At 38.1% G+C, this 24,375-nt stretch overlaps 1 protein-coding gene and 3 non-coding genes across 6 annotated transcripts in view; 1 reads left to right on the plus strand and 3 right to left on the minus strand.

The window, feature by feature from the left end:
• Positions 1 to 24,375, plus strand: part of col24a1 (collagen type XXIV alpha 1) — a 144,052-nt gene that overhangs the window by 51,312 nt on the left and 68,365 nt on the right. For all 3 annotated transcript variants that reach the window (XM_077533926.1, XM_077533928.1, XM_077533929.1), the window contains 14 exons: positions 1,422 to 1,475; positions 1,908 to 1,961; positions 4,640 to 4,684; positions 5,033 to 5,086; positions 5,968 to 6,012; positions 8,442 to 8,495; positions 8,884 to 8,928; positions 11,482 to 11,535; positions 12,473 to 12,517; positions 15,866 to 15,919; positions 16,502 to 16,546; positions 17,027 to 17,080; positions 17,212 to 17,265; positions 19,949 to 20,002. In XM_077533926.1, the coding sequence (XP_077390052.1) occupies positions 1,422 to 1,475; positions 1,908 to 1,961; positions 4,640 to 4,684; positions 5,033 to 5,086; positions 5,968 to 6,012; positions 8,442 to 8,495; positions 8,884 to 8,928; positions 11,482 to 11,535; positions 12,473 to 12,517; positions 15,866 to 15,919; positions 16,502 to 16,546; positions 17,027 to 17,080; positions 17,212 to 17,265; positions 19,949 to 20,002 (711 nt within the window). The remainder of the gene's footprint in view (positions 1 to 1,421; positions 1,476 to 1,907; positions 1,962 to 4,639; positions 4,685 to 5,032; positions 5,087 to 5,967; positions 6,013 to 8,441; positions 8,496 to 8,883; positions 8,929 to 11,481; positions 11,536 to 12,472; positions 12,518 to 15,865; positions 15,920 to 16,501; positions 16,547 to 17,026; positions 17,081 to 17,211; positions 17,266 to 19,948; positions 20,003 to 24,375) is intronic.
• trnat-ugu (transfer RNA threonine (anticodon UGU)) lies at positions 21,103 to 21,175 on the minus strand. Its single transcript has one exon. It is a non-coding gene; the product is annotated as a tRNA-Thr (tRNA).
• On the minus strand, positions 21,812 to 21,884 carry trnat-agu (transfer RNA threonine (anticodon AGU)). The gene has a single exon. It is a non-coding gene; the product is annotated as a tRNA-Thr (tRNA).
• Positions 23,562 to 23,634, minus strand: trnai-aau (transfer RNA isoleucine (anticodon AAU)). The gene has a single exon. It is a non-coding gene; the product is annotated as a tRNA-Ile (tRNA).

The following is a 24,375-nucleotide window of genomic DNA, read 5'->3' on the forward strand; positions in this document are numbered from 1 at the left end:
GATAAAGTCAGAGAGGTCAGACTGAGATGGTTTGGACATGTCCAGAGGAGAGATAGTGAGTATATTGGAAGAAGGATGCTGAGTTTTCAAATGCCAGGCAGAAGATCGAGAGGAAGACCAAAGAGGAGGTTTATGGATGTAGTTAAATAGGACATGAAGGTAGTTGGTGTGAGAGCAGAGGATGCAGACGACAGGGTTAGATGGAGGCAACCCATTCGCTGTGGCGACCCCTGAAGGGAAAAGCCAAAAGAGGAAAAAGAATGTTCTGATTACATATGACAATTTGAAATTTTAGTTCAGACTTTTCATGGAAGTTGACAAGCTTGATTTGCATTCATGGGCCACATAAAATTCTGTGGGGAGCCAGATCTGGCCCCTGGACCTTGACTTAGACACCTGTGCCTTAGACTGCTCACCAGTCATTCACATCGCGATTGAGAAGGGGGCACTGAGTGGCAACTGATGCCATGCCAGCTTTTTTTTTTCACTGGCTGACATCTGTGGCCTTGCTGAGACATTGTCCCTTTAACGATCGTTTCTTAGCCACCACATTTTTTACACACGATTGTACACACATCTGCACTTGCACACAAATATGATAATTGTTAATCTAATGCCCCAGTGGTTTTTCTCTGATTCATTCTCCCATCTAAACCCCGCTGTCTGTGGGTGGAATGAGGGATTGTGACTCTCCGCTCCAAAACAGGAACATTCATCCAGTTGACATGTGGAAGAAGTCCCTGAAGTTTAACACTACTCATATTTTTTAAGCACAATCTGAAATGTTTTGATGATGCTCTAGCAGGACTTGTTTTTTTTTCCAAACTACTTCATGGACTGCTCAAATCATCTTGAAATCTGCTGTGCTGGAACTTTCCCGCTTACACTTTTATATACATCTATTAATTGATGTCAGTTAAAATCATGAGAATATCATACGGGTATCCAGGCAAATGTCTGAACCGGATGTGTCAAGGAATTATATGAATCTTTAACGCATCATGATTTTGTAACATTCAGAGCAGGAATTGGCACATTTTGTTTCCTATGAGCAATTTCTAATAGGCAATAATAATAATAATCATAATTATACTTTGCATATAAACACAATGAGTCATGCAGGAGGCACTGGTGGGCGGATGGGAAAAATAAATCCAAGATTTGAGAGGGAACATACATGGCCACAACATTAGGGAAAACGTGCACCAGCTGACATCCATTTAAAATGGCAGCAAATTCCAATATAATAATGTTCAGTGTTGATTTACTCTTTCAGAGAGAACAACAAAGGACTAGCAGGAGATTTTTAGTTTGAGATGATTGATTTACAAGAACAGATTCGCTTCCTGTCATTAGCTGATGAATCTGAAACACATTTAGGTGGCTCACCATGTCCTTAACCTGTGACCTTTTCTACCTAGGGTTCAAAGGGAGACCCGGGGCTGTCTCCAGGTCAAGCTTCACCAGGAGAAAAGGTAAGGAATCTGCCACGGTTGTCTGTGTCTAGACTCTTCTCCACTGTGGAGGTGGGAGGCCCTTTTGTTTTTTTCCTTCATGCTTTCCCTTTTGTCATATGTCATACTTGTCTCTTTTTCTTCCAAATGCAATAAATATTTTCCAGAGCAACACAGCTACACGTTTTCATTTAATTAAGCACGCACAGTAACTTTCCAGTGCTTCCAATAGATTGATATCTTTGTAGCCACAATTTAATTCTCGCCCACCATGTCCAAATAAAAAAAAAAAAAAAAATCATGGGAACGCTACGATAAATTTCAGTCACATGTTGAAGCAGGGTTTTCCTACCTATTCTGCATATTCACTATTTACAATGCTTGATTGTGTATTGCATGCCTTGCAAGGTTTGGAAAGTGACATCTAATTTTTTCTGTTTTATCTGTAAAAAGGGAGACAGAGGTCCACCTGGTCTACTTGGTTCTGATGGATTTCCAGGTTTGCAGGTAAAATTCAGTCCGTTCTTAAATGCAATAAATTAGTGAGAGCTAAAATTGCTGAAATAAATGCGGTGGTTGGAATTATAAAATTAAGGAAATTAACATTTGCGTATTTGAGAGTTCTGATTTTGCATGTGCTGTTAAACCGAATATCTCTGCTTACTTCTGCAGTCAAAGCCTTTGAGTTAAATATGGTGGTGTCTGTAAAACCTGATATGCTTTGAGTTCAAGGCCAAAGTTCATCGGAAAGATGAATGGCATCCATTCTGCTCAGGGTCAAAGAGTCAATTACAAGCACAATTGACGATAGCATCCTAGGGAAAGTCAATACCAGTGCAGTTAGAGATCAAGTTCAAGTCTGCATTTGAAATGCACGGTAGAAGATAGTATTCACTTATTTGGTGTTTCATGCTGTTGATGTTAGTATGAGCTAATACTCTAAAATGTATGTCTAAACTCAAATTTGATCTATAGAACTGGACTTTTGATATGTAACGTCTGGGGTATGGACAAATATCAGAACTAACTGGGCTTGGTTGACACTGACTTTTAGTTCATTTTATCTTTATTCTTGTTTTTCAACTTGTACTGTACAATAAGTCTGTCATGTTCCTCTTTCTACCCTTGTTAAAACCCACTTACATTATGCTGATGGTTGTTAAAGTAACTCATTTAGACTGAGCAGCAGTTTGCTTTGTAGCGCAAAAGGCTTAACTAAGTTATAACGAATGCCCACATGTTACCAGTTTAAAACATTCTACTTTGTTTTTTTTATGATTGCATAAACACTAAAAACAAAAGAATTACATCATTATCAACACTTGACACTGAAGTAGCAAAACATTGGACCATATTTTCACCACTATAAACACAAAGTCAGCCTCACCCTTTTTTTCAGAACAACTCACACAATGATTTGCGAAACACCGAACCCACTTTTATATATTAGGCATAGAGGTATGTCATAATGTCACTTCCTTGCATTTCCAAAGCACTGACTGACAAATCACCACACACGAGCCAGTTGATTAAACCAAGGCACATTAGCTGTTTCAACACATGATGCTTTATTGTGGACAAAGCAATCAGGTTTGAACACTACAAAATGCAGCAGGTAAGTTCACCTGCTTTCAACCAAAATGGAAGAAATCAGAGGAATAAAAGTGAGCGTGAGACGGGTGAATCCGTGGAGGATGAGCAGAAGGTTCAGGAAGAACCGAAATAGCAGAAGAACGTCCTCAAAAAAGAGGAGGACCACAATTGTCAAATAAAATTTGTAAAACTCTATTTGATAATGTCATCTACCATGGATTAATGCTGAAGGAGGCCTTCCAACAACTCAATTAGTTAAAAGAAAAATCCAAAGAGAATATTGCCAACGATGTTGATGAAATTTGCTGGTCAGATCCAACTTGAGCAGGGTTGGGCAACACTGGTCCTAGAGAGCCGCAGTCTTGAGTGTTTTATACGTCTCCCTCCTCCAGCACAGGTGACTCAAATGATCAGCTCATCAGCAAGCTATGGAGAAGCCTGATAACAATCCTTACCTATGTTGGACAAGGGAGATATCTAAAACATACAGGACTGCGGCGCTCTGGGATCAGGGTTACCTACCCCTGAACTCGGAAGTTCAATTTTTTTCTTCTTTTTTTTTTTTTAACAGTAAATTTAACATGTACTGGTAGTACAGTATTATTATTTGTCTATTTTCTGGGCTTATAGTGTTGGGACACATTTTGTTGTGATTGTCTACGTTGACTGATTTTGGTTATATGTAGACAAATGAATCCCATTTTCAATAGTGTGTAGCGTTGATCTTGTGTTTGACTAAAGTTGTCATGTGCTGGAATTTGGATCCCAAAGCGCAGACTCAAATAAGGTTTTAACTATTTATTCACATCGAGAGGCGTAGAACAAACTTGACGAGATGAGAAACAAAGGGAGTTGCACAGAGGGACAGAAAGCAATAATCCGGCAAAACACACACAATTCTCAGACTGCACCTACAGACAGTGAATCGATCTGATTGGTTGAAGCAAGTAAAGGATTAAGAAAGACATCACATAGGTCCAGACATCACCGAAAGTATTAAAGATTGACATCACATAGCCTAAAACTAGTTGTAACTAGATGATGGTTATATTATGGTTACACCAGTTCAAAACAGACACTTGTTCTATCAGTACAAAACAGACACTTGACCTCATGGTCATGAACCCAACTTAACAGGTCATGAACTCAAACTTAACCCTTGGCGTGACCCCAGACATGACAAAAGTACCATATTCTCTATTTGTACTTTCTTTGTGTACTTGGCTTATAGTGACTGCTAAAAGTTTATTAAGTCAAACAGAGTTGAACCTTCTGACAAGTGTGTATGTCATATGGGAACATAAGATGGTTTATATACATGTTTAGAGTTTTGACAAGAGTGACTCCTTTTGCACAGGATGTGAGATGTTCTGCATCTCGTGTGCATGGTTGTGCTAATTGTGTGTAGGGTTTTGAAAATCTGAATCCTCTTTTGTATTCCGTGCTTAAACAATCATAAAAAACTGAAATGCAGCTGGTGTATGTCACAAACAATGCAAAATTTCTTGATATAATTTGGTTGATATCAAACTCTATTAATGTTGTTATGAAACATTTATATTAAAATGCATTTGCTTTATTCCATTCTCAAGGGTCCGAAAGGTTATCCAGGACCACCTGGGCTTCCAGGAGAACAAGTAAGCATTAATTTGCTTGGTATTATGAAACAAAAAATACAGTATCTATTTATGATGATGCAGATTTGGTGAAGACTAGTATCACTCATGACTGAGCTTGAGTGAGTAAAAACAGAAGGAGTTAATAAAAAGCGTTTAATAGCAACAGAGGCTGATTGAAAGTGGTGTAGAAAGGAAAATCTAGTGGATGTAGTAGTCTTGGTGGAGCCTGTCTGGAATGAACAGTGCTTGTTTTATTCCATCTTTGGCAACACTGTTTTGACTTTATGTTTCTCCTCTTTCACTTTATCCGTCCATCTATTCACTGTTCATTCTTTCCCCGCCTCTGTATGTGTTTGTCTGCTGCAGGGCATACCAGGACTTCCTGGGGAAGCCGGGGCTGCAGGTTACCCTGGCAGGCAGGTGCAGTGAAAAATACAAAAAACATGGTTCTTGTTCGTGCATTATCTTTGCTTCTTTCTTGCTCCCCAGAGAGAGCCCAACAAAAAGATGGCTGCTCATTTATCTACAGTATATGTGATGTATATTAGTTTTGGTAGAAAAATGTGTGCTATGTCAAGGTACTGCAAAACAGTTGAGAATATAAACATACTGTGGACTAGGGGTGTGAATTGCCTAGTACCTGACGATTCGATTTGTATCACGATTCACAGGTCACGATTCGATTCGATACCATTTAATCCCGATACGAATTTATAAGTCGATTGTTGCGATTTTTTTTCATTCAAATTTAGAAAATACTAATCAGTAAGCTTGTAATCTGTTTCATGTTTGAACAGCATTAAAATAAAATATTAAGGCTTAATGTTCCGTTCATATAACATTCTTCCATGCTCAAGGTGTGAATCCTAACCCGAAGTCAGACGTTTTGTTGAATATTTTTCCATTAAAAATGGAAGTTTAAAAATCGATTCACACACACAAAAAAAAAAAAAAAAAAAAAAAAAAGGCAATGATGATAAGACGTTGAATTGGTAAGACTACCGAATGAACAATTCTGAGCTCTTAAAAAAAAAAAAAAAAAAAAATCGATTTTTTTTTTAATCGATTCGAGAATCGCGCGATGTAGTATCGCGATATATCGCCGAATCGATTTTTTTTTAACACCCCTACTGTGGACATAGGTTTTTTGATTTGCAATTTATATAATTATCAGTCATAAATAGTTGTACTAGAATTACAGTGCAGATCAGATTGTGTGTTAGATTTAACTCATCATTTGTTTGTTTCCTACATACAGTAACTGTACAATGTTCTCATCACCAGTCTTTCCGTCGTTGCAGGGTGCTGCTGGCCCAGAAGGCAACCCGGGGCCTAAGGGGGTCCGTGTAAGTATTAGTAGCTCCTTCTATTTTGTCTTCAGAAACATTTAATACTTCATTTCCTGAAAGGATTAACACAGTGTCAAAGCTTCAGACTTGTTCCAGAGAACTGAGTTAGTTTGAAACATTGCAGGTTGCAATCTGCTTGTGGGTGTTCAGGCTGGAGGACATCATGAAAGATTCCTTAAACTATAACAAAAGCAATGGTGCCAAATGAGCTGGGAATACTAACGGGGGAAATGAAAAAGAGTGTGGGGGTGAAAGGAACGTTATTGGGACTTCATGTATGTCAGCTGTGTGAACCACGACCCTCCCAGTGGCTCTAAGTATTTCAATATTTAATGGAAACAATGAGACAGGAGAAAGCATGGTTAATTGTGTCTGCCGCTTACCCTTGTAATACAAACTTACTAAAATGAATAGCATGTATCTCAATTGAAAAAAATGCCGATACATTATTTACAGAACTGTAGCAGCATCAGTTGATCTCCAGTTAAAGTGTCTAATATTTGGGGGTGTGTCTATGAAACAAAGGTCAGCCAGGAAAAATATTAATACTGCGTTCTCATTATTATTTGATGGAGCTTGTAAACTGGTTAAATCTGAATACTGCTAATACAAATTCACAGATAGATTTATAGGTAGACAGATCATACTTACCGTACCCAGACTGTAAGGGGAATAAAATTTGAATACAAATATATACGTGATGTGTTTTCACTAGGGAAGGGTACCTTTCACATTTGAACCGGTACTGTTCAAAGACTCGGTACCTGGGAATCGATACCCATACTCAACGGTACCAATTTCTGGTACTTTTGTTTCCGCTCTCGCTCTCTCGTTCTCTCTCTCTCAGTAAAATCTTGTAAAAATACATAAAACTTGACAAAAAAATAAAATTTCATTCAAATGAGCCAGAGAGAAATAGTAAAAATAAAGGTTTAACATTTTACAGTTACTGAAGTAGTATAATTAATAAATGTAAGTTAATATTACAAAAACAAGTTATTTGCAATGGACAACAGTAAATGTATAAATTAATAATTGACGTTGATTTGTTTCTTGTACAGTTTTTCAAGGATGTAAAACCTGTCGCGCGATGAGCTCGAAGTTTGTACTCACGTTGGACTCAAATATGTATATAAAAAAAAAAAAAGACAAATTAATCATTTGAATGTACCCGACGTGGTCTGTAATGCTCGCTACATTTTGACCACAATCTTTTGCCAGTTTCAATATGTCACCAGTAGTATATCCAAAATTAAAATGTGTATATATCTTGTATTTTAGTGCGTGAAGTCCTGCGCAAGTGGGTCACGTCAGTACGCTGGTGCTCGTATAATGTTGTGTTCAAGTGCGCCATGGAAAAATTGTCAACTATCCCACTCCCACACAGTCACAACTTTGAAAGACGTGCGTCAGAACCGAAACATGGCACAGTTTGGTTTTACATGAACCGGTGCTCGGAAGTACCGACCCAAAACCGTCCTTACCAACAAAAATTACTGTCTTCGGTACCCATCCCTAGTTTTCACAAAATCAGTCATATGTCGCAAAGGTTAGTTTTGACTAACTAATAATTAATCTGATTGTTTGGACAAAAGTGTCAATTTTGAGATTTCTCAAAAAAAAAAAAGCCTCCTTAAAGTCTCTTATTTTCATTTCCCAGCAGCAGAAAAGTTTAAATTGTAGTAGAAGTTTGTAAAAATAAGCAATTAGTAAGTACAGTAATGTGCATCGTAACTATGGCTAGCTAGCACATTCCGTATTGTATTAATGGGTTAAAGTTGTGTTCCTATAATCTAAACAGCTAAGTTTGACATTTTGAGTTGAATATTTTTCTTTTGTAATGGGCAATAGTGTTTTATAAAGTAAATGAAAACAAAGTTCTATAAAGACCTCAACATGAAATTGAAGGCCCATTCCCTCCCTTTAATCATGGAGAGTGAATTACAAAGTAGCCATGGTCCAGAATATTGAAAAAGAATTAAAGTAAGCCAGGCCAGCTGTCAAACTTACTTACCAGCTGGTATTCCTCGAGACACGGCAGCCAGACACTCATTGGTCACGCTAACAGGTAGCCACTAGCCACTTACGTCACAGACTTCTGCCGTATCATACATACAATGACGGCGTAATTAATTAGCGGTTTCTTAGCGTCCTAAATTTACGATTTAACTTGATTTCGGGATAGTGTTGTGTTGATGTTGGTCGCAACTACAAAGTCAATCAATGAGAAGAAAGAAACGTCTAAGGGAAGTCAATTACTCGTCACGCCACAACATGAGCAAACTTCAAAATAAAAGTGTACTAAGGCTATTTGCTTTGCACAATGGTTTTAATACAGTGTTAATAATGTCATTGCAAATTCTGTGGATTTCTTCGTTATTATCTGAAAGTTTTGTAACATAATATTGTCATCTGTCAATTTCCAGGGTTTCATTGGACTTCCTGGTGTAGCTGGGCCACCAGGACTTGAGGGGGAGATAGTGAGTGATAATTTTACATGACAACTTGAGAAGATGGGGGGAAAAAATCTCTGGATATCTTAGTTTTCCATTTTGGTAATGCCAGGATGAATTCCCACAATGTATTCCCTGAAAAAAGAATTAAGCCGTTGAAGTATCAAAATAATGACATACCCTCTATGCTGCCTGCCATATTGGACATTTTTGTCCAGTCCCCGTCATAGCTGTGACGTGTTGCATGCGTAAACACATATTTCTTTGTCTATTATGCAGTAAAAATGCCGTACGGCATCGTCAAGCATTGCCATAATTATTAGAACGAAACTTGCGCTATATTGGATAATATTAATGTGTTGCCACATTCATATGCATACACATTATAACTTATATTTTTCTACTTACTTTCTAGGGCATACCTGGTCCTCCTGGAAAACCTGGTCCCAAAGGAAGACAAGTAATATACTTTTTTTTTTTTTTTTTATTCATATTTTAAAAAAATCTGTACCATACTTTTGGTCAGTCCACATGTGTGGGTGTCATTTTTTATGAATTATTGACCAATCAAAAGTGTTGAAAATGGCTTGCTCTCTTTGATGATGCAATGTTTAATGGTTGGAAAAATAATAATTTGTGGGGCCTCCTGAAAATGACGATTTCAAAGTTTGAAAGTTTGGATGTGGCCTGACACCAAATTTATGAACAATATTTGGGGGAAATAGCATTTTGTGTTTGTAGAAAAAGTTTTAGATTTGTCCAGTTCCCCAAAAAATGGGAGCAAAAACAAGACGGGAAAAATCATAACTTGAATAAGTTCAGGGCTATGGGCTCTCAAAATGAGTCAACTCAATGTCAATTAATAACTTCCCCACCCGCCCATTCGCACAGTAGAAAATCCAAAGTTACTAAAATGTATCACCACAAACCACATGATGTGACTTTCTTCTCTTATTGGTTAAAAAAGAATGTAAACAGGAAGAATATTTGCTGTGCAGACTAACAAGCGAGGAGAGAATAAAGCAGCAAAAATAAACACAAAATGGAGTAAAGCGGTGCTTGTTGATGACCAATGAATATTTGTATTATGTGAAACAGCAAACAAATAAAACAAATAAATAAAATAGCAGTCTTCACATACCAGATCACTTTCAACTTTAGCAGATTATCCATATTCCCGGGTGGCAAAAAGAAGATGTTTTGCTCTCAGATGTTTAGCAGATGCCAATGGGGCTTGTACAGGGCAGGACTTCTTGTAAAAATCTCTAACAGCGCAACTTTTTCCGGTTTCCACCAACTCTACACCGTTCGGTTAGATTTCTGGACACAATGGCCCCTATTTTCGTGTCCAGCACAAGTCCAGCACAAAGTGCATTCTACCTGTGCGCATGGGGGGGGAGTTTTCTTTATTTTGGCATTTTCGTAGATGGGCGCAGGTAGAAAGGGCCATTTGCGCCATTGTGGAAGTGAACACAGCAAACTTACTTCCTGGCTGATAAAAGTGTCTGCACTCATTGCCTTTGAAATTCAGCACAACAGAGGTGCACACTGTCTTCGGATCATCACTGTGAGAGGAGACCACCTTCCACTCCAATCGCTCGTGTCCAGTGTTTTAATAAATATCATAATAATGCCTTCAATGAATTTTTATCTAAAATGATTCAGAAGGTTCGATGCACGCTGTTATATGCATGAATGAACTTCAATTATATCATTGAAGTGCATATAATCTGTCCGCCGGCAGCTCAGTCAAATTCACCAAATTTGCGTTATACCAACTGCGCCACAACGTAGACTTGGTTTTACCTGGTTTAAAGTCTAGTCTACTTTCTATCATCAAATTGTCAGGTGCGCTGGGGCATGTAAAAGCCGGACCGTCTAGCATGGTGCCATCTGCCAAATTCCCAAACATGGTAAAACAGACTTGCCCCGAGAAGAAATTGAAGCTGAGCCAGTTTTTATGCCAAGCGCTTTTAATGTTTTAAAGTTTTTATGCAATGCTCTTTCTACGAAAATAGAGCCCGATACCTTCAACACTACTGGCTGCTCCTGAAAAAAAAAGATGCTCATGAAAAAAAATGACAAAGTTCCATTTTCAGCAATCATTGATTGATGGGTCATACATTTTGTCAGGCTTCTAATAAATACTCGTGCAGCTGAAAGGCACAAATAAATAACTTACATGCAAAGCGGCACCAGGTTAGAGCAAGATGTAACAAATATGGATGTTAATTAGTTAATAAACTAATGAATTAATAAATAAACAAATTAGTTAATTAATTAATTAATTAACTTTTTTACTGCCACACATTAAAAAAAACAAACTTTCATATGAAAAAGGCTTTGATCATTCAATTTCATCAGATTACATCATGTTTCATTGTAATTTCATACACAATGAGCCCATTTAAAAGAGATACAATGCTGCCATCTGCTGGCCATAGATAGTGAGTGTTTTTGATTCCACAACTCATTGACCAGGCAGCGCATGCTGCACTTAGACGGTGAACTGCACATTGATAAAAAACAAAACAACAACAACAACAACAACAACAAAACATAGTTGACATCATTTAACGTTTATGGCGGCATACATTGTGATTTTACTAATCATTATGAAACATTTTTGCCAGTCAAAGAGTTAATTAAAACAAAAAATCACATAATTGAATAATTAATCTCTTAGATAAATCCAAATGAGTTGAATTAGTTAATTTGATAATTAATTAGTTAATTAAGTTAATTAAATCAATTAATTATTTATTAATTAATTACTTATTGAATTTAACAAATTAATTAATTAATTAATTAAGTATTTAATTACATTTATTTTTACGTCATACTTATTTTATGCCATTGCTAATAGGCTCATATTTTGCGAAATCTATTTGATGGTGAATGTATTGCGGAACAACATAATAAATGTTGTATTGTATTGAGGCAAATTTTATAATTGGATTATTTACACATATGCATAGTCCATACAATTTAATGTGCATGTGTTTCCTCACAGGGTGTGATGGGTGATGTTGGTGAACGGGGACCAACTGGTCCTGATGGCAGTGAGGTAAGATTCACTGTATGTCTTGACATGATTTCAGTCTTGTGGTCTCCAAGTTGTGTAATTTAATCTCTGCACAATGCAACATTCCTTTTTTAAGGGGGGGAAAAAAAACTACTTGGACAGAAAAAAAGCTCAATTTTTCAAACTTTGAAAGTGGATATCAAAATTCTTACATTTAAATTGCCTACTTAATTGGATTGATTAAAATGCTGATGTACAAGGGTGACCCAAAAAGATGCGTACCCATATTTTATTCGATAAAAAATCCATTTTTTAACGAATGTCTTTTCTGTTGCAGGACGTGAAAGGTGAACCTATGGATGATCATTTGCAGCTATAGTTGCCCTGAAAATGTCTTGGACAAATCAGCAGAAGATATTCTCCCTGGAGACCTATTTTGTGACAAAATCATACCAGAGTGTACAGATTCAGTTTCGAAAGCGTTTCCAATGTCGCAACTTTCCATCAAAATCAACGATTGTTGATTGATGAAAGTTGCGACAATGGAAACGCTTTCGAAACTGAATCAATCAACAATCGTTGATTTTGATGGAAAGTTGCGACATTGGAAACGCTTTCGAAACTGAATCTGTACACTCTGGTATGATTTTGTCACAAAATAGGTCTCCAGGGAGAATATCTTCTGCTGATTTGTCCAAGACATTTTCAGGGCAACTATAGCTGCAAATGATCATCCATAGGTTCACCTTTCACGTCCTGCAACAGAAAAGACATTCGTTAAAAAATTGAGTTTTTATCGAATAAAATATGGGTACGCATCTTTTTGGGTCACCCTGTACAATATGTAAGATTATGTTTTGTTTAATGCAATTTAATTATTTAAATATGTTAATGAATTTCGAATACCAGGAATGCAGAACTTGCAATCCTTTAAGTATACTGTCCTGTTTATTTAGGATGTTGCTGTGATGTTTCACAGGGGCCTGTTGGTGGGACTGGTATTGACGGCTTTCCGGGCCTAAGAGTAAGTACGTGCTTGGCAAAGTTGTGATAATTTGAATCGCTTGGCAGATACAGTATGTACTGATGCTTGTCAGTATGTTAGAAATATTACCTGTCAGTCAGTTTTCTTGCTCCACAAAAATGTAAAACATTGCTTTGTCATGGTTAGAGTTGTTGCTACATTCAAGCAGCAGCATATTTTAAACCATTACATGCTCAGTTCGGGCGATTGCCAAGATTATGCTGATGATATTTACACCTTGCCATCAGACCTTGGCTAGTAATAAAAACATTTAGAAGTACTAGTGTGGAACGTGCGATTCAATCTTCCAGCTACCTTCTTGTCATGATTGAACATGAGTAGTGTTCCTATTTTGGCAGTAAAATTTGAGCCACCTTTTCCATATCTTCAAATCAACAAACTCAAAGTAATTTTGAGTAATCATGCTGTACATGGAAATCAAAACACTTCCACTTCACTAATCCGCCTTTTGATGTGGTTCATTTTTAATCATCTGTACGCTTGAGTGATTTTGGCACAGGTTGGATCTCATGAAGAACTTTATTTGACATCTAAAACAAATGTTCATTCCCAGTGTCAGTCACACCGGTGTGGCTTTAGTTGTGTTCATTCATTCATCGAAACCCAATCATACAAAGGGAAGTATTCAGAAGGAAAGCAGAAACAGAGCAGCAAGAGTTCCTTCTGGAATGTATTTGATGTCTGTGCCAGTGTGTGACACTAAATGTGATGTAGTCAGACACCAAGCTGACAGAAACAAGGATTTGATGAAGATAATGTTTTTGTTCAGGTGGCTGTGGTGACGTTTTCACTTTTGCAAAAATAATCACAATGAAATTCCTTTTTATTGCAATTTAGAGCACTGAAAAAAGTGATTTGTTGGAATAAACAATTTTTTTTTTTTACAGCTAAATTAGTTTTCTCAAATTATATGCATGATTTGATTGAAAGCATCATTTTCAATTTAATATAAATCAAATACATTTATTTTGCCCAAGCCACACCTAAAAAAAAAAAAAGTTACATCCAAGTAACTTTTTACGTTGTAATAAACTTATTAAAGTCCATATTATTATTTTACCCCAAATGGAATCTCTGATTCAGTATGAACAAAATTTGTGGGGTTCAACCTGAGGTGGTTGCCAGACAATTGTAGCATACTGTTAGAAAGGATTGCAATCAGCATGTCATTGAAAGAAATAATATCCATTCAAAACAGGATAAATGTATTGATTTTATTGTGAAAACTATTTATTTTGCATTGACAGACATCAATTTTGATTTCGATGGAACTAAAAATATGTCCAAAGGACTCAAAATAAAGTACTTGATTTCTTTCCAATTAAATTTCTTGTCTTCATGCCCTCTGGGTAATATATTTAGAGTCAAATGGACTTGCGCTTGCGCATTGAAAATGACAGCACATCAGTGCCACCATGGCATGATTGTACATGCGCTCTGGGTGGCGGCGTGGTTACTGCCGCTTACCTCTGATGCAGGCGGCGTGGGTTCGCTTCCCCACCTGGGAGATCATGATTCTATGTGTGAGTAAATGTACTTTTAAAACAAATGGCATTGTCCTGTATCTTTAGCAATTATAGGCTGTACTATATTGTTGGGCTTTGAGTGAGTGTTTAGAATTTGGTAGTTTGAAGGTCAACGCGACTTTCAGAAAGCAGGCTTTGATGTGATATTGATTTATTACAGGTTTAGATTTTGTAGGGGTGTTGCCACGTGTGTTTGTCTGGCTCATTTGCTTGTTAGACAATCTGTTTTTTGTTGTTGTTGTTGTCTGACATCTTTTGAAAGACTGACCATATTATAAATGGGATATTCTGTCTTCTCCATTATCTTCTTTCTCCTCTCTAGTTCATATGGTGCATATGGATCATGTTTTAAGATGAATAAATATAGTTTGAGGGTACTCTGTTGGCCAAGTGTCTTTGTAGCCTTGAGATGGGCAATACAATATTATCTATTTATTTATTTATTTATTTATTTATTTATTATTTTTTGTCAAGTAAACAAAACGGGCTCAGTGGTAGAGTGTCCACCCTGTGACTGGGAGGTTGTGGGTCATACCAAAATACTATAAAAATGGAACCTGTTTTCCTTCCTGCTTGACACTCAGCGTTACAGGTTGGAATTGGAGGTTTAGATCACCAAATGTTCCCTGAGTACCTTCTGCTGCTGCTCACTGACAATCAGCGTTTTTTTATAAAATACGGGATGTCAAATTGAATATGTTAATTCCGTTATAGCCAAATGAATTAATTTGGTTCAGTACCCAAAATGTTAAGAAAATATTTTGGGTCAAGGCAAAAAAATTAAGGTTGGTTCAAGTGAAGAATTATTGTTTACATCACCATGAAATAATCAGGTCATTCGAAGTCACTCGATGTAGTTTCTGTGAAGTCAAATATTTTAGATGTGATGTCTGGACATAATTTTTGTTAGTTTAAGTGGGGTAAAACTTTTAAAAGTGCATGTGTGCCCTACAATTGTCTGGCAACCAGCTCAAGTCAAGTCAGGTTGTACCCCGCAAATTTTGTTCAAACTGAATCAGAAATTCGATTTGGGGCAAAGTAATAAAACTGACTTTAATTAGTTTATTGTAAAGTAAAAAGTTGCTTGGATGTAACTTGTTCGGCTTTGGAAAAATAATTGTATTTGATTCATATTCAATTGAAAATGATGCTTCCAACCAAATCATGAATATAACGAGAGAAAAAAATAGCTTTAACAAATTACAGCACTTTTTTTTTTTTTTTTTTTTTTTAAGTTTAGTCCAACGAATCACTTTTTTCAGTGAGGGAGAATCATCTTTATTTGTCATGTGCACACCTATATGTAATCTGACTTCCATATTCGATCCATCACAGTAGTGGACACAGCAAACACACACTGGAGCAAGGGAGATACTTAAACACCCAGAAAGCAATTCAGGGTGTCTGTCTTGTTCAAGGGCACCACAGCCGCATGTCCCACAAATTCCAGTTTATCCAGATATTCCAACCATTTAAATGTACTGTTACTTTGACAGTAAGAATGCAGCTTGAATATTTGCATTAACTAGCAGAGCCAAGTTTGTCGTTTCACAAAACAACTGTACAAATTGAGAGCAGGGCTTAACCATATTGTGACTTAAGAATACTCTGTGTAACACAAACAGAAAAAGAGACCTACCATAAGTATTTTAATGTGTTATTAGGTGTTTGTACAAGGGAGTCCCAGCGTTAGAAGTGCATGAGGATGCTTGTGTAAAATATACCATTATATACCTCCTTTTTGTTGTTGTTGTTGTTGTTGTTGTTATGTTTTGTTTTTTGTTGTTGTTGTTTTTTGTAGGGGGACCTGGGCCCAGAAGGTCCTCGAGGACTTCCTGGTATAGTCGGGCCGAAGGTATTTACACAATAATTTAAATACTTCTAAGTTTGAAACGTTTCCTGGGTGCGATCAAATTGCCTGCTTATATACCACAATTACTGTATATAGTACTGTACAGTATATATGACATTTACCGCAAACCATTATTTTTGGCCACTGCATTTCTTACTAATATGAATTCATTGTAAATCACCTTCATGTTAATCTTAAAAATGGATGTTGTGTTTAATTTTTGTGTGTAATTAATTATAGGAAATTATTCACTTTAAGAAATTATAATCAGCAATATGTTATTGGGACTTTATTGAGTCTCAGTGTTTGAAACCAAGGCCAGTAATACAAATGAGCTTCTTTAGATTCATTTGGATGTTACCCACTTTCTGTCATTTGTTGCATAATTGCGCGGAATGTTTATTTATCATAGTACATCCTAGACTAGTAATACGAAATCGCAATATATGTGTGTGTGCGTTTTTTTTTGTGTTTGTTTTTTTACTTTTTAATGATCCCTATTCTAAATAATTTGTCAAGGTCTGCTACTACTACATTATTCATCCTTTCTTTGTTGTCCTCCCTCCTTTCCTCCCTCTGTGGCAGGGACCAGCCGGACGAGCTGGCCTGCCTGGATTGAAAGGTGATAAGGTGATCTAAATATTTATATATTTGCAGTGTATTTGTGTTTTTTTGTGGCAAAGACAATAATATGAAATAGTAGTAGTAGATAGTTGTAGTTGTTTTCATTCTCCTACTTAAATTTGTTCTTCTGTTAATATTCAAAAATAAATCCAAGTTTTGAGTCTGACCTGTACAAAGTATATTACTGTATATATACAGCATAATGCAACTGAGCCTTCCTTTTCCATTCCATGACTTTTCATAAACCATAAATTGTATGTGAAGTGAGGCTATAATTTGAAAATTTTGTTAACAAGGCCATTCCTGACTCAATGTTTTAATGGATGTTACCGATTCTTCCTTGGTCAGTAGTCACTCCTACACAAACTTTGGTGGAAATGGGTTGGAGCCAATGGCTACAGTTGTATTTGCACTGACTTTTTCTATTCAGTGGTCTTGGTGTTAGGGTTGTGTTGTTATATCTTTGTATGATGCTGTGAAATTTAGGGCGAAGTTGGACAACTGGGTGAACCAGGACCGATGGGTTTCCAGGGTGATAAGGTATGTATAATATCACATAATTTAGTTTGTGGAGCTTTTTTTTTATGAAGCCATCGTACAATTTGATTCTATACTCGTGTGCTTGTGGTCTCTGGTGTCATTGTGATATTACTGTGTGTGTATCTTTAAAGGGTGTTCCTGGTGCGCCTGGTCCTCCCGGTCCAAGAGGAAAACCTGGACCACCGGTAAGTTTGAGACCATATGTCAGTGTAGGTGTATTGTGGTCAGGTTTGGTTCAGCTTTTATGGACAAAGCTATGTAAACATGTGGGATCTGGACAACTTTTGTTAGCTTGTAAACTAAAATTGCTCAGCCATTTTCCCATGGGAAACTAATGAGTTGCAACTCACTGATACAGTCTTTCATTTGCTTGCAGTGACAGAAACCAAGAGATATGGAATAAGCATTTGTGTTCATTTATCTAAAAGTATGTTTCAGTTTTCATAAAACATGAAGTACAAATTATTTTCATATTATTCAGGATGGACTCTAAATAGGTTTAGATCGGGTGGCCAAGTTCAGTCCTCAAAAGCCACAAAAAAAACTAAACAAAAAAAAAAATCAACAGAAAAAAATAAAATAAAATCAACAGCCTATGATCACTCACAGATCACCATCACATTATTGGTAAATTCATATTTCGAACGCGTTTTCCGATGCAAGAACCAGTTTTGTAAAACTTCTGGATCAAAACTACTGATGACAAAACAACATCAAAGCTTAATTAGCATATGTTGCCAAACAATCTTCTGGTTTAAGAAATATAGGAAGATAGTCACTGCATTACAGTTTTTCAGAGTAGCACAACAGTACGTTCTTGTGACGCAACGAGCAAGGTCTTGGTAAGCTCGGTCTCAAGAACGTACTTCCCAAGCACGCATATCTCGCTGGCGTATTTCCGTAATTCATCGCAGTTATATCATGTGACTTGCTTTCAATGGATTTGGATTTCTATTTAGATGTTTCAAAATGTTTGTACAACATACATCAGTTAAAAACCTTACTTACATCCTTGTGATTTTGTGAGACGTCAGCAATGGCAGCCCAAGTACTGTTCCAATCGAAAGTACGCATAAGCCAAGACCACAAGGAATTCCCGGATGTCATTCTTTATTGCTAGCTTAATCCAAGGATGCATCGGTTGTTGCTTGGTGAATGCTTGGCTGTGAATATATCCCAAGATGCATTTCGTACTTCAAGGAACGAATGGGAGCGGAGAAGCATCACGTTTTTTCTTCTTTCTTCCACACACCTGTTTTGTGTTGATTAGGCTTCCTTTGGCAGCTAAGTACACCAGTTTGTCGGACCAATCCTCTGGCTGATCCACTGACTTTGCCCAACTAGTCTCAACCTCATCTTTCATTCCCGTCTCACCTCAGTCTCTATTGTATAAATTTCATCAAACTTGATTTCCTTCCCACGTTTTTGGGATCTGCACACTTGAACATAAGATGCATCACCACAATTTAAAAAGAATCAGAACAAAACTTGCAACTCTGACCGGTATCTTTCTAGAACCTTCCCCCCTCAATATTATCGTAAATTGGATAAATCCCATGTATAATTTAATTTCAAATGATATTTTAAAATAGTACTCGTAATTATAACATCGAGTCACGTGGTACAGTTACGGCAATGCGTCACAAGGAGGAAGCTCGCAGTAAGAACAACATCCAGGATTCCGTCCATTCAATGCTTTTGCTTTTTGCGTACTTGAAATTGGAACGGTACTTGGGCCGTTACTGATGACGTTTCAAGACATCACGAGGACGCAAGTACGGACAAGAATGTGTATTGAGAAAGGGCCAGAGTCTCCCAACCCAGAGGTTGTGGGTTTGATCCCATGCCATTGTGTCCACACCAAAGTATCCTTGAGCAAGATACTGAACCCCCAGTTACTCCTGATGGTGCGTCATCGGTAGTTGAATGTAAAGCCCTTTGAAGGGCTTGTAAGGTGGAAAAGCACTATATAAATGAAGTACCATTTACCATTTGTTATGCTGTGGTGGTCGAGGACCCAAGTGCAGGGAAGCAGAATGAGTAGGTAGACTCTACCTCCTCATTCTGCTTCCCTGAATGAAGTTCAAAAACGTTTAATTCAATCAAAACAGGGAGGAGAACCAGGAACAGGCGGTAAACAAGAAAACAAAGTGCATAATGATAATTATAATGATAATGATGATTAGATGACGGGTAACAGCAAGACATGACCACTGTGTTAATCAGACAGACTGAGAAGGCTTGACAGGAAACAGAAGGCTAAATACACAAATACTGGTTGACATAACAATACACACCTGGGCACTGAGGGCACTGACTGGTTGACACATGAGAAAGGGCAGGTAAACACAGGTGGACATTACAATGCTTGACGAGACAAGGGAAAACACACAAGGAAAACAGAACAAAACACAAATCATGACTAACTAAAGAGACTTGAGGAATAAATCACACAAAAATCAAACTAAACCAAACCCAAATTATGACACCATTTACCATACACATATTCATCATCATATGGTCGAACATTCACATGTTCACACTGTCGTTGCCAAGTTTGTGAAACATTGTCACAAGCAAGTAGTGGCTGATAGTTGAGACGGCAAGCGTGCAGAGTTGAGAGTTCTTAAACCTGATGTCATGACTTTAAATCATGTCAATCTTCACTCAGGGTGTGTATTGCAGTAAGATCACTTCAACAAACTGTAGTTGCAGATGAAATAATAGAGGTCATCTGAAAAGATTCCAATGTAAGCATTACAAATTGGATGTTTCTGTGTAAGATGTGAATACTGGGAGGTAATCATGCACAAAATCTGTGAGGAAATTGCAATTTCAGGTTTCCATGAACTCTTGTCTTTTCAACAGGGTAGAATTGGAGAAATAGGGCTGCAAGGCCCGCCAGGGCCGCCGGGACCAGAGGTACTTTTTAATGTGTTTTTGGTATTTATGAGAAAAGCGGGCATTGACTATATCCAGGAAGATTTACATAAAGTTTGATCCAGATTTGTAACAAATACTCATTGCCTAAAGAATGTTCATTCATCCATTTTCTGAACCGCTTGCTCCTCGGTGGGTGCCAGAGCCTATCCCAGCTGACTATGGGCAGTAGGCGGGGTACACCCTGATTGCCAGCCAATTGCAGGGCCTAAAGAATGTCTATGTAGAAAATTTGCTGAAACGCTGTTCTAGAGAGGAAAAGAAATTCAAAGTAACAATGCTATGTCAAAATTGCATCTACAGTGCATCATCAAGGATTTTTATTATTTTTATTTTTATTCTTTGACTTAAGATTTTTTTTTTTTTATTTGATTGACTGCTTTAACGCTGTGCAATGTGTGTCAGCCCCAATTCATGATCGTGGCCTCATCCCTGATCAGATTCTCTCTCATGGTCTAACTGTCTCCAGTCTTGAGATAATCTATGTGATGCATTCTTGTCTGATCATTCATCTGTTTTATTTAAAATTGCCCTCTCATGTACTACACCGAAAACATGTATGATTAACACATACAATGCTGCGGGGTTTTCTTAATCCAGACAATTGCTGCTGTAATGCGCCATTGTGAACGTGAAGTGTGATTGGTTTAAGTCTGCCTGCGAAAGTGCGGGTGACTCTGATGGCTTTTATTTATTTATTTATTTATTTATACTTTTTAATTAAAGCAGTAAGTTAACCTGGTTCTGGCTTGCATCACCAACAGCAGTCTGATTAGTAGGTATTATGTCGCACATACCCCAAAACACAGTAGTACGAACCATTTGTCCTTCATTGTTGTAATCAAACAGCCCAGGTGAGAAATTAACTCACGACCCCTGGTTTACAACCACTGAGTTACAAGGCCTTACTGCTGTGGCAACATGTCCTTCAAAACAGCAAATTAACCAGGTTCTGGTTTAGCCAAAGAGACTGTCCATAACAATCAGAGTAGTCATCATTAACTCCCAGAGACCCCAAATACAGGCATAACAATGCATTACTACCAAACATGTGAAGTTTGGTGAGTCAATGATTCCACAAAAGGCCAAGGCAAGAACTGAACTCACGACCCCTGGTTTACAAGACCAGTGCTCTAACCACTGAGCTACATGGCCTTGCTGTAAAGCTAACATAACCTTCAAATCAGCAAATTAACCTGGTTCTGGCTTGCATTACCACAGCAGTCTGATTAGTAGGTATTAAGTCGCACATACCCCAAAACACAGTAGGCAAGGCAAGGCAAGTTTATTTGTATAGCACATTTCATACACAAGGCAACTCAATGTGCTTTACACAAGGAAAGACAACACATAAGCATCAACAAACACAGTAGTTAAAATTCAGAGGAAGAAGAGTAAATAAAAGTAGGTTACAAAATTTACTAAGAGAATATACAATGACAATATTAAAACATTATTCAGCAAACTTTAAAACATATATAGCGTAAGTAAGTTTAAAGTAATAATAAAAGTAATAATTAAAAAGGAAGGGGAAAAAAACTCAATTAAAGCTGTTTAAAAGTCCTTAATCAAAAGTATGAGAAAAAAATAAGTTTTTAACCTGGATTTTAAAGCATTTACACTTGAGGCTGACTTCACATCTGTTGGCAGCCTATTTCATCTGTGTGCAGCATACAGTCATACGAACCAATATCTGCCCTTCATTGCTGTCACATGAGTAGGTATTTAATCTCAGATACCCAAAATCACAAAACTTCTGCACTTCATTGTTGTAGTCAAACAACCCCTGAAAGGCCCAGGTGAGAACTGAACTCACGGCCCCTGGTTTACTAGACCAGTGGTCTAACCACTGAGCTACAAGGCCTTACTTTTGTGGTTCTGGTTGTTAGAAATGTTGTGCCACTATTGCGTGTGTGGGCAACAATTTTAATATTTTATATTACCATTAGCAGCATATATGCATACAGATTAGAATCCCAATTACTGTCCCGGGGAAAGGCCCATATGGACACCCACACACCTGGTAAATATTTACCTTACACCATGCGTGTTCGTTTTTCTTCAAAGAAAGAAAGTCGCTCAATAAATCAAACAAAAGCAGAATATTTGGTTCATCCGTTGTTAAAGCTCTGGAGTTCAGGAAAATACAGACAATCGGATCCGGGCTGCTTTTCTTATCTCGCGATTGCTCACACCCGTAAACAGGTCGACAAAAAAAAGGAGCGCGGTCTAAAATGCAGCCCTTACATTTATAGTGTTCAAGACCAAGAGCACCAAGTTCGTGTGCTGGCAATCCAAAACAGTCCTTATCAAAAAATACCATAGCTTGATGAAAAACACGTCTGATGCCTAAACTACGTGTTGAACCATGTGTATGGAGGTTACTGTGACCTTAGCTTGCTGAAGAACACGACTGGTACCTAAACTATGTGTTGGGCTATGCGTGTAGAGGCTAATGTGACCTTAGCTTGAAGGAAAACCCGACTGATAATATTCTCCTTGCCCAAAAACACCGGGTGCAGATATGCAGTCTAAAAATAAACAGCCAGCCGTGTCAAATTAAAGTTAGTAACAATAACATGAATACATACAGACATAAATAGCATAGATTTAAGTTTACCAAATTAATTATATATTCATGTCAAATAACTAACTTACATAATAAATATTCATGGCAATGTGAAACATAACTTCAAACCAAGATAGTTACCCTCTCATGGTTTAGCCAAAGAGTTCATAACAATCAGAGTAAATTCCCAGAGACCCCAAATACAGGCATAACAATGCATCCATCCATCCATCCATCCATCCATCCATCCATCCATCCATCCATCCATCTTCTTGACCGCTTATTCCTCACATAGGTCGCGGGGGGTGCTGGCGCCTATCTCAGCTGGCTCTGGGCAGTATGCGGGGGGCACTTTGGACTGGTTGCCAGCCAATCGCAGGGCAGGCATAACAATGCATTACTACCAAATATCTGAAGTTTGATGAATCAATGATTCCACAAAAGTCCAAGGTGAGACTCAAACTCAGGACCCCTGGTGTAAATGACCAGTGCTCTAACCACTGAGATAGAAGGCCATTCTGCTCTGTTAATAAGACCTTCAAAACAACAAATTAACCTGATTACCTGATACTACAGTGGTCTAACCACTGAGCTACAAGAAACTACTGTTGTGGCAACATGATGTTCAAAACAGCAAATTAACCTGGTTCTGGTTTTGCCATGGAGACTGTCCATCACAATCAGAGTCGTCATCATTAACTCCCAGAGACCCCAAATACAGGCATAACAATGCAATACTACCAAACATCTGGTGAGTCAATGATTCCACAAAAGGCCAAGGTGAGAAACAAACGCACAACCCCTGGTTTACGAGACCAGTGCTCTAACCACTGAGCTAGAAGGACATTTGGTTCTGGTAACTAGACCTTCAAAACAGCAAATTAACCTGGTTACGGCTTTGCTACATACTACAAAACACAGTAGCACTAACCAACATCTGCACTTCATTGTTGTATTCAAACAAACCATGAAAGGCCCAGGTGAGAATCAAGCTCACAACCCCAGGTTTATTAGACCAGTGCTCTCACCACTGAGCTACAAGGCCTTACTTATGCGGCAACATGACCTTCAAAACAGCAAATTAAACCTGGTTCTGGTTTAGCCAAAGAGTGTCCATCACAATCAGAGTCGTCATCATTAACTCCCATCCATCCATCCATCCATCCATCCATCCATCCAATGACTTGACCGCTTATTCCTCACAGGGAGGTGGGGGGGTGCTGGAGCCTATCTCAGCTGGCTTTGGGCAGTAGGAGGGGTACACCCTGAACTGGTTGCCAGCTAATCGCATTCATCATGGTGGTTGAATGGTTAGCAAGTCTACCTCCCAGTTCTGGGGACTCGGGTTCAAGTCTAGGCTCCGTCCTTCCTGGGTGGAGTTTGCATGTTCTCCCCGTGCTTGCTTGGGTCCTCTCCGGGCACTCCGGTCTCCTCCCACGTTCCAAAGACATGCATGGCAGGTGAATTGGGTGCTCCGAATTGTCCCTAGGTGTGCTTGCTAGTGTGGATGGTTGTTTGTGTCTCTGTGTTCCCTGGCTGGCAACCAGTCCAGGGTGTCCCCCACCCAGGCCAGCTGAGATAGGCTCCAGCACCCCCCGCGACCCTTGTGAGGAATAGGCAGTCAAGAAAATGGATGGATGGATGGATGGATGGATGGATGTTTTACGTACAGCACTTGAGTTGATAATCTTCTAGGGCTATGAATATAAAACAATCCAATCAAAAACATGATCAAGGACAGTAGCTGAGCCTGCCTTCTTGTCCCGTGTGACTGGGTGTTCTTTCC

The sequence above is a fragment of the Festucalex cinctus genome, chromosome 10, assembly GCF_051991245.1.
Source record: "Festucalex cinctus isolate MCC-2025b chromosome 10, RoL_Fcin_1.0, whole genome shotgun sequence".
Lineage (NCBI taxonomy): Eukaryota > Metazoa > Chordata > Actinopteri > Syngnathiformes > Syngnathidae > Festucalex > Festucalex cinctus.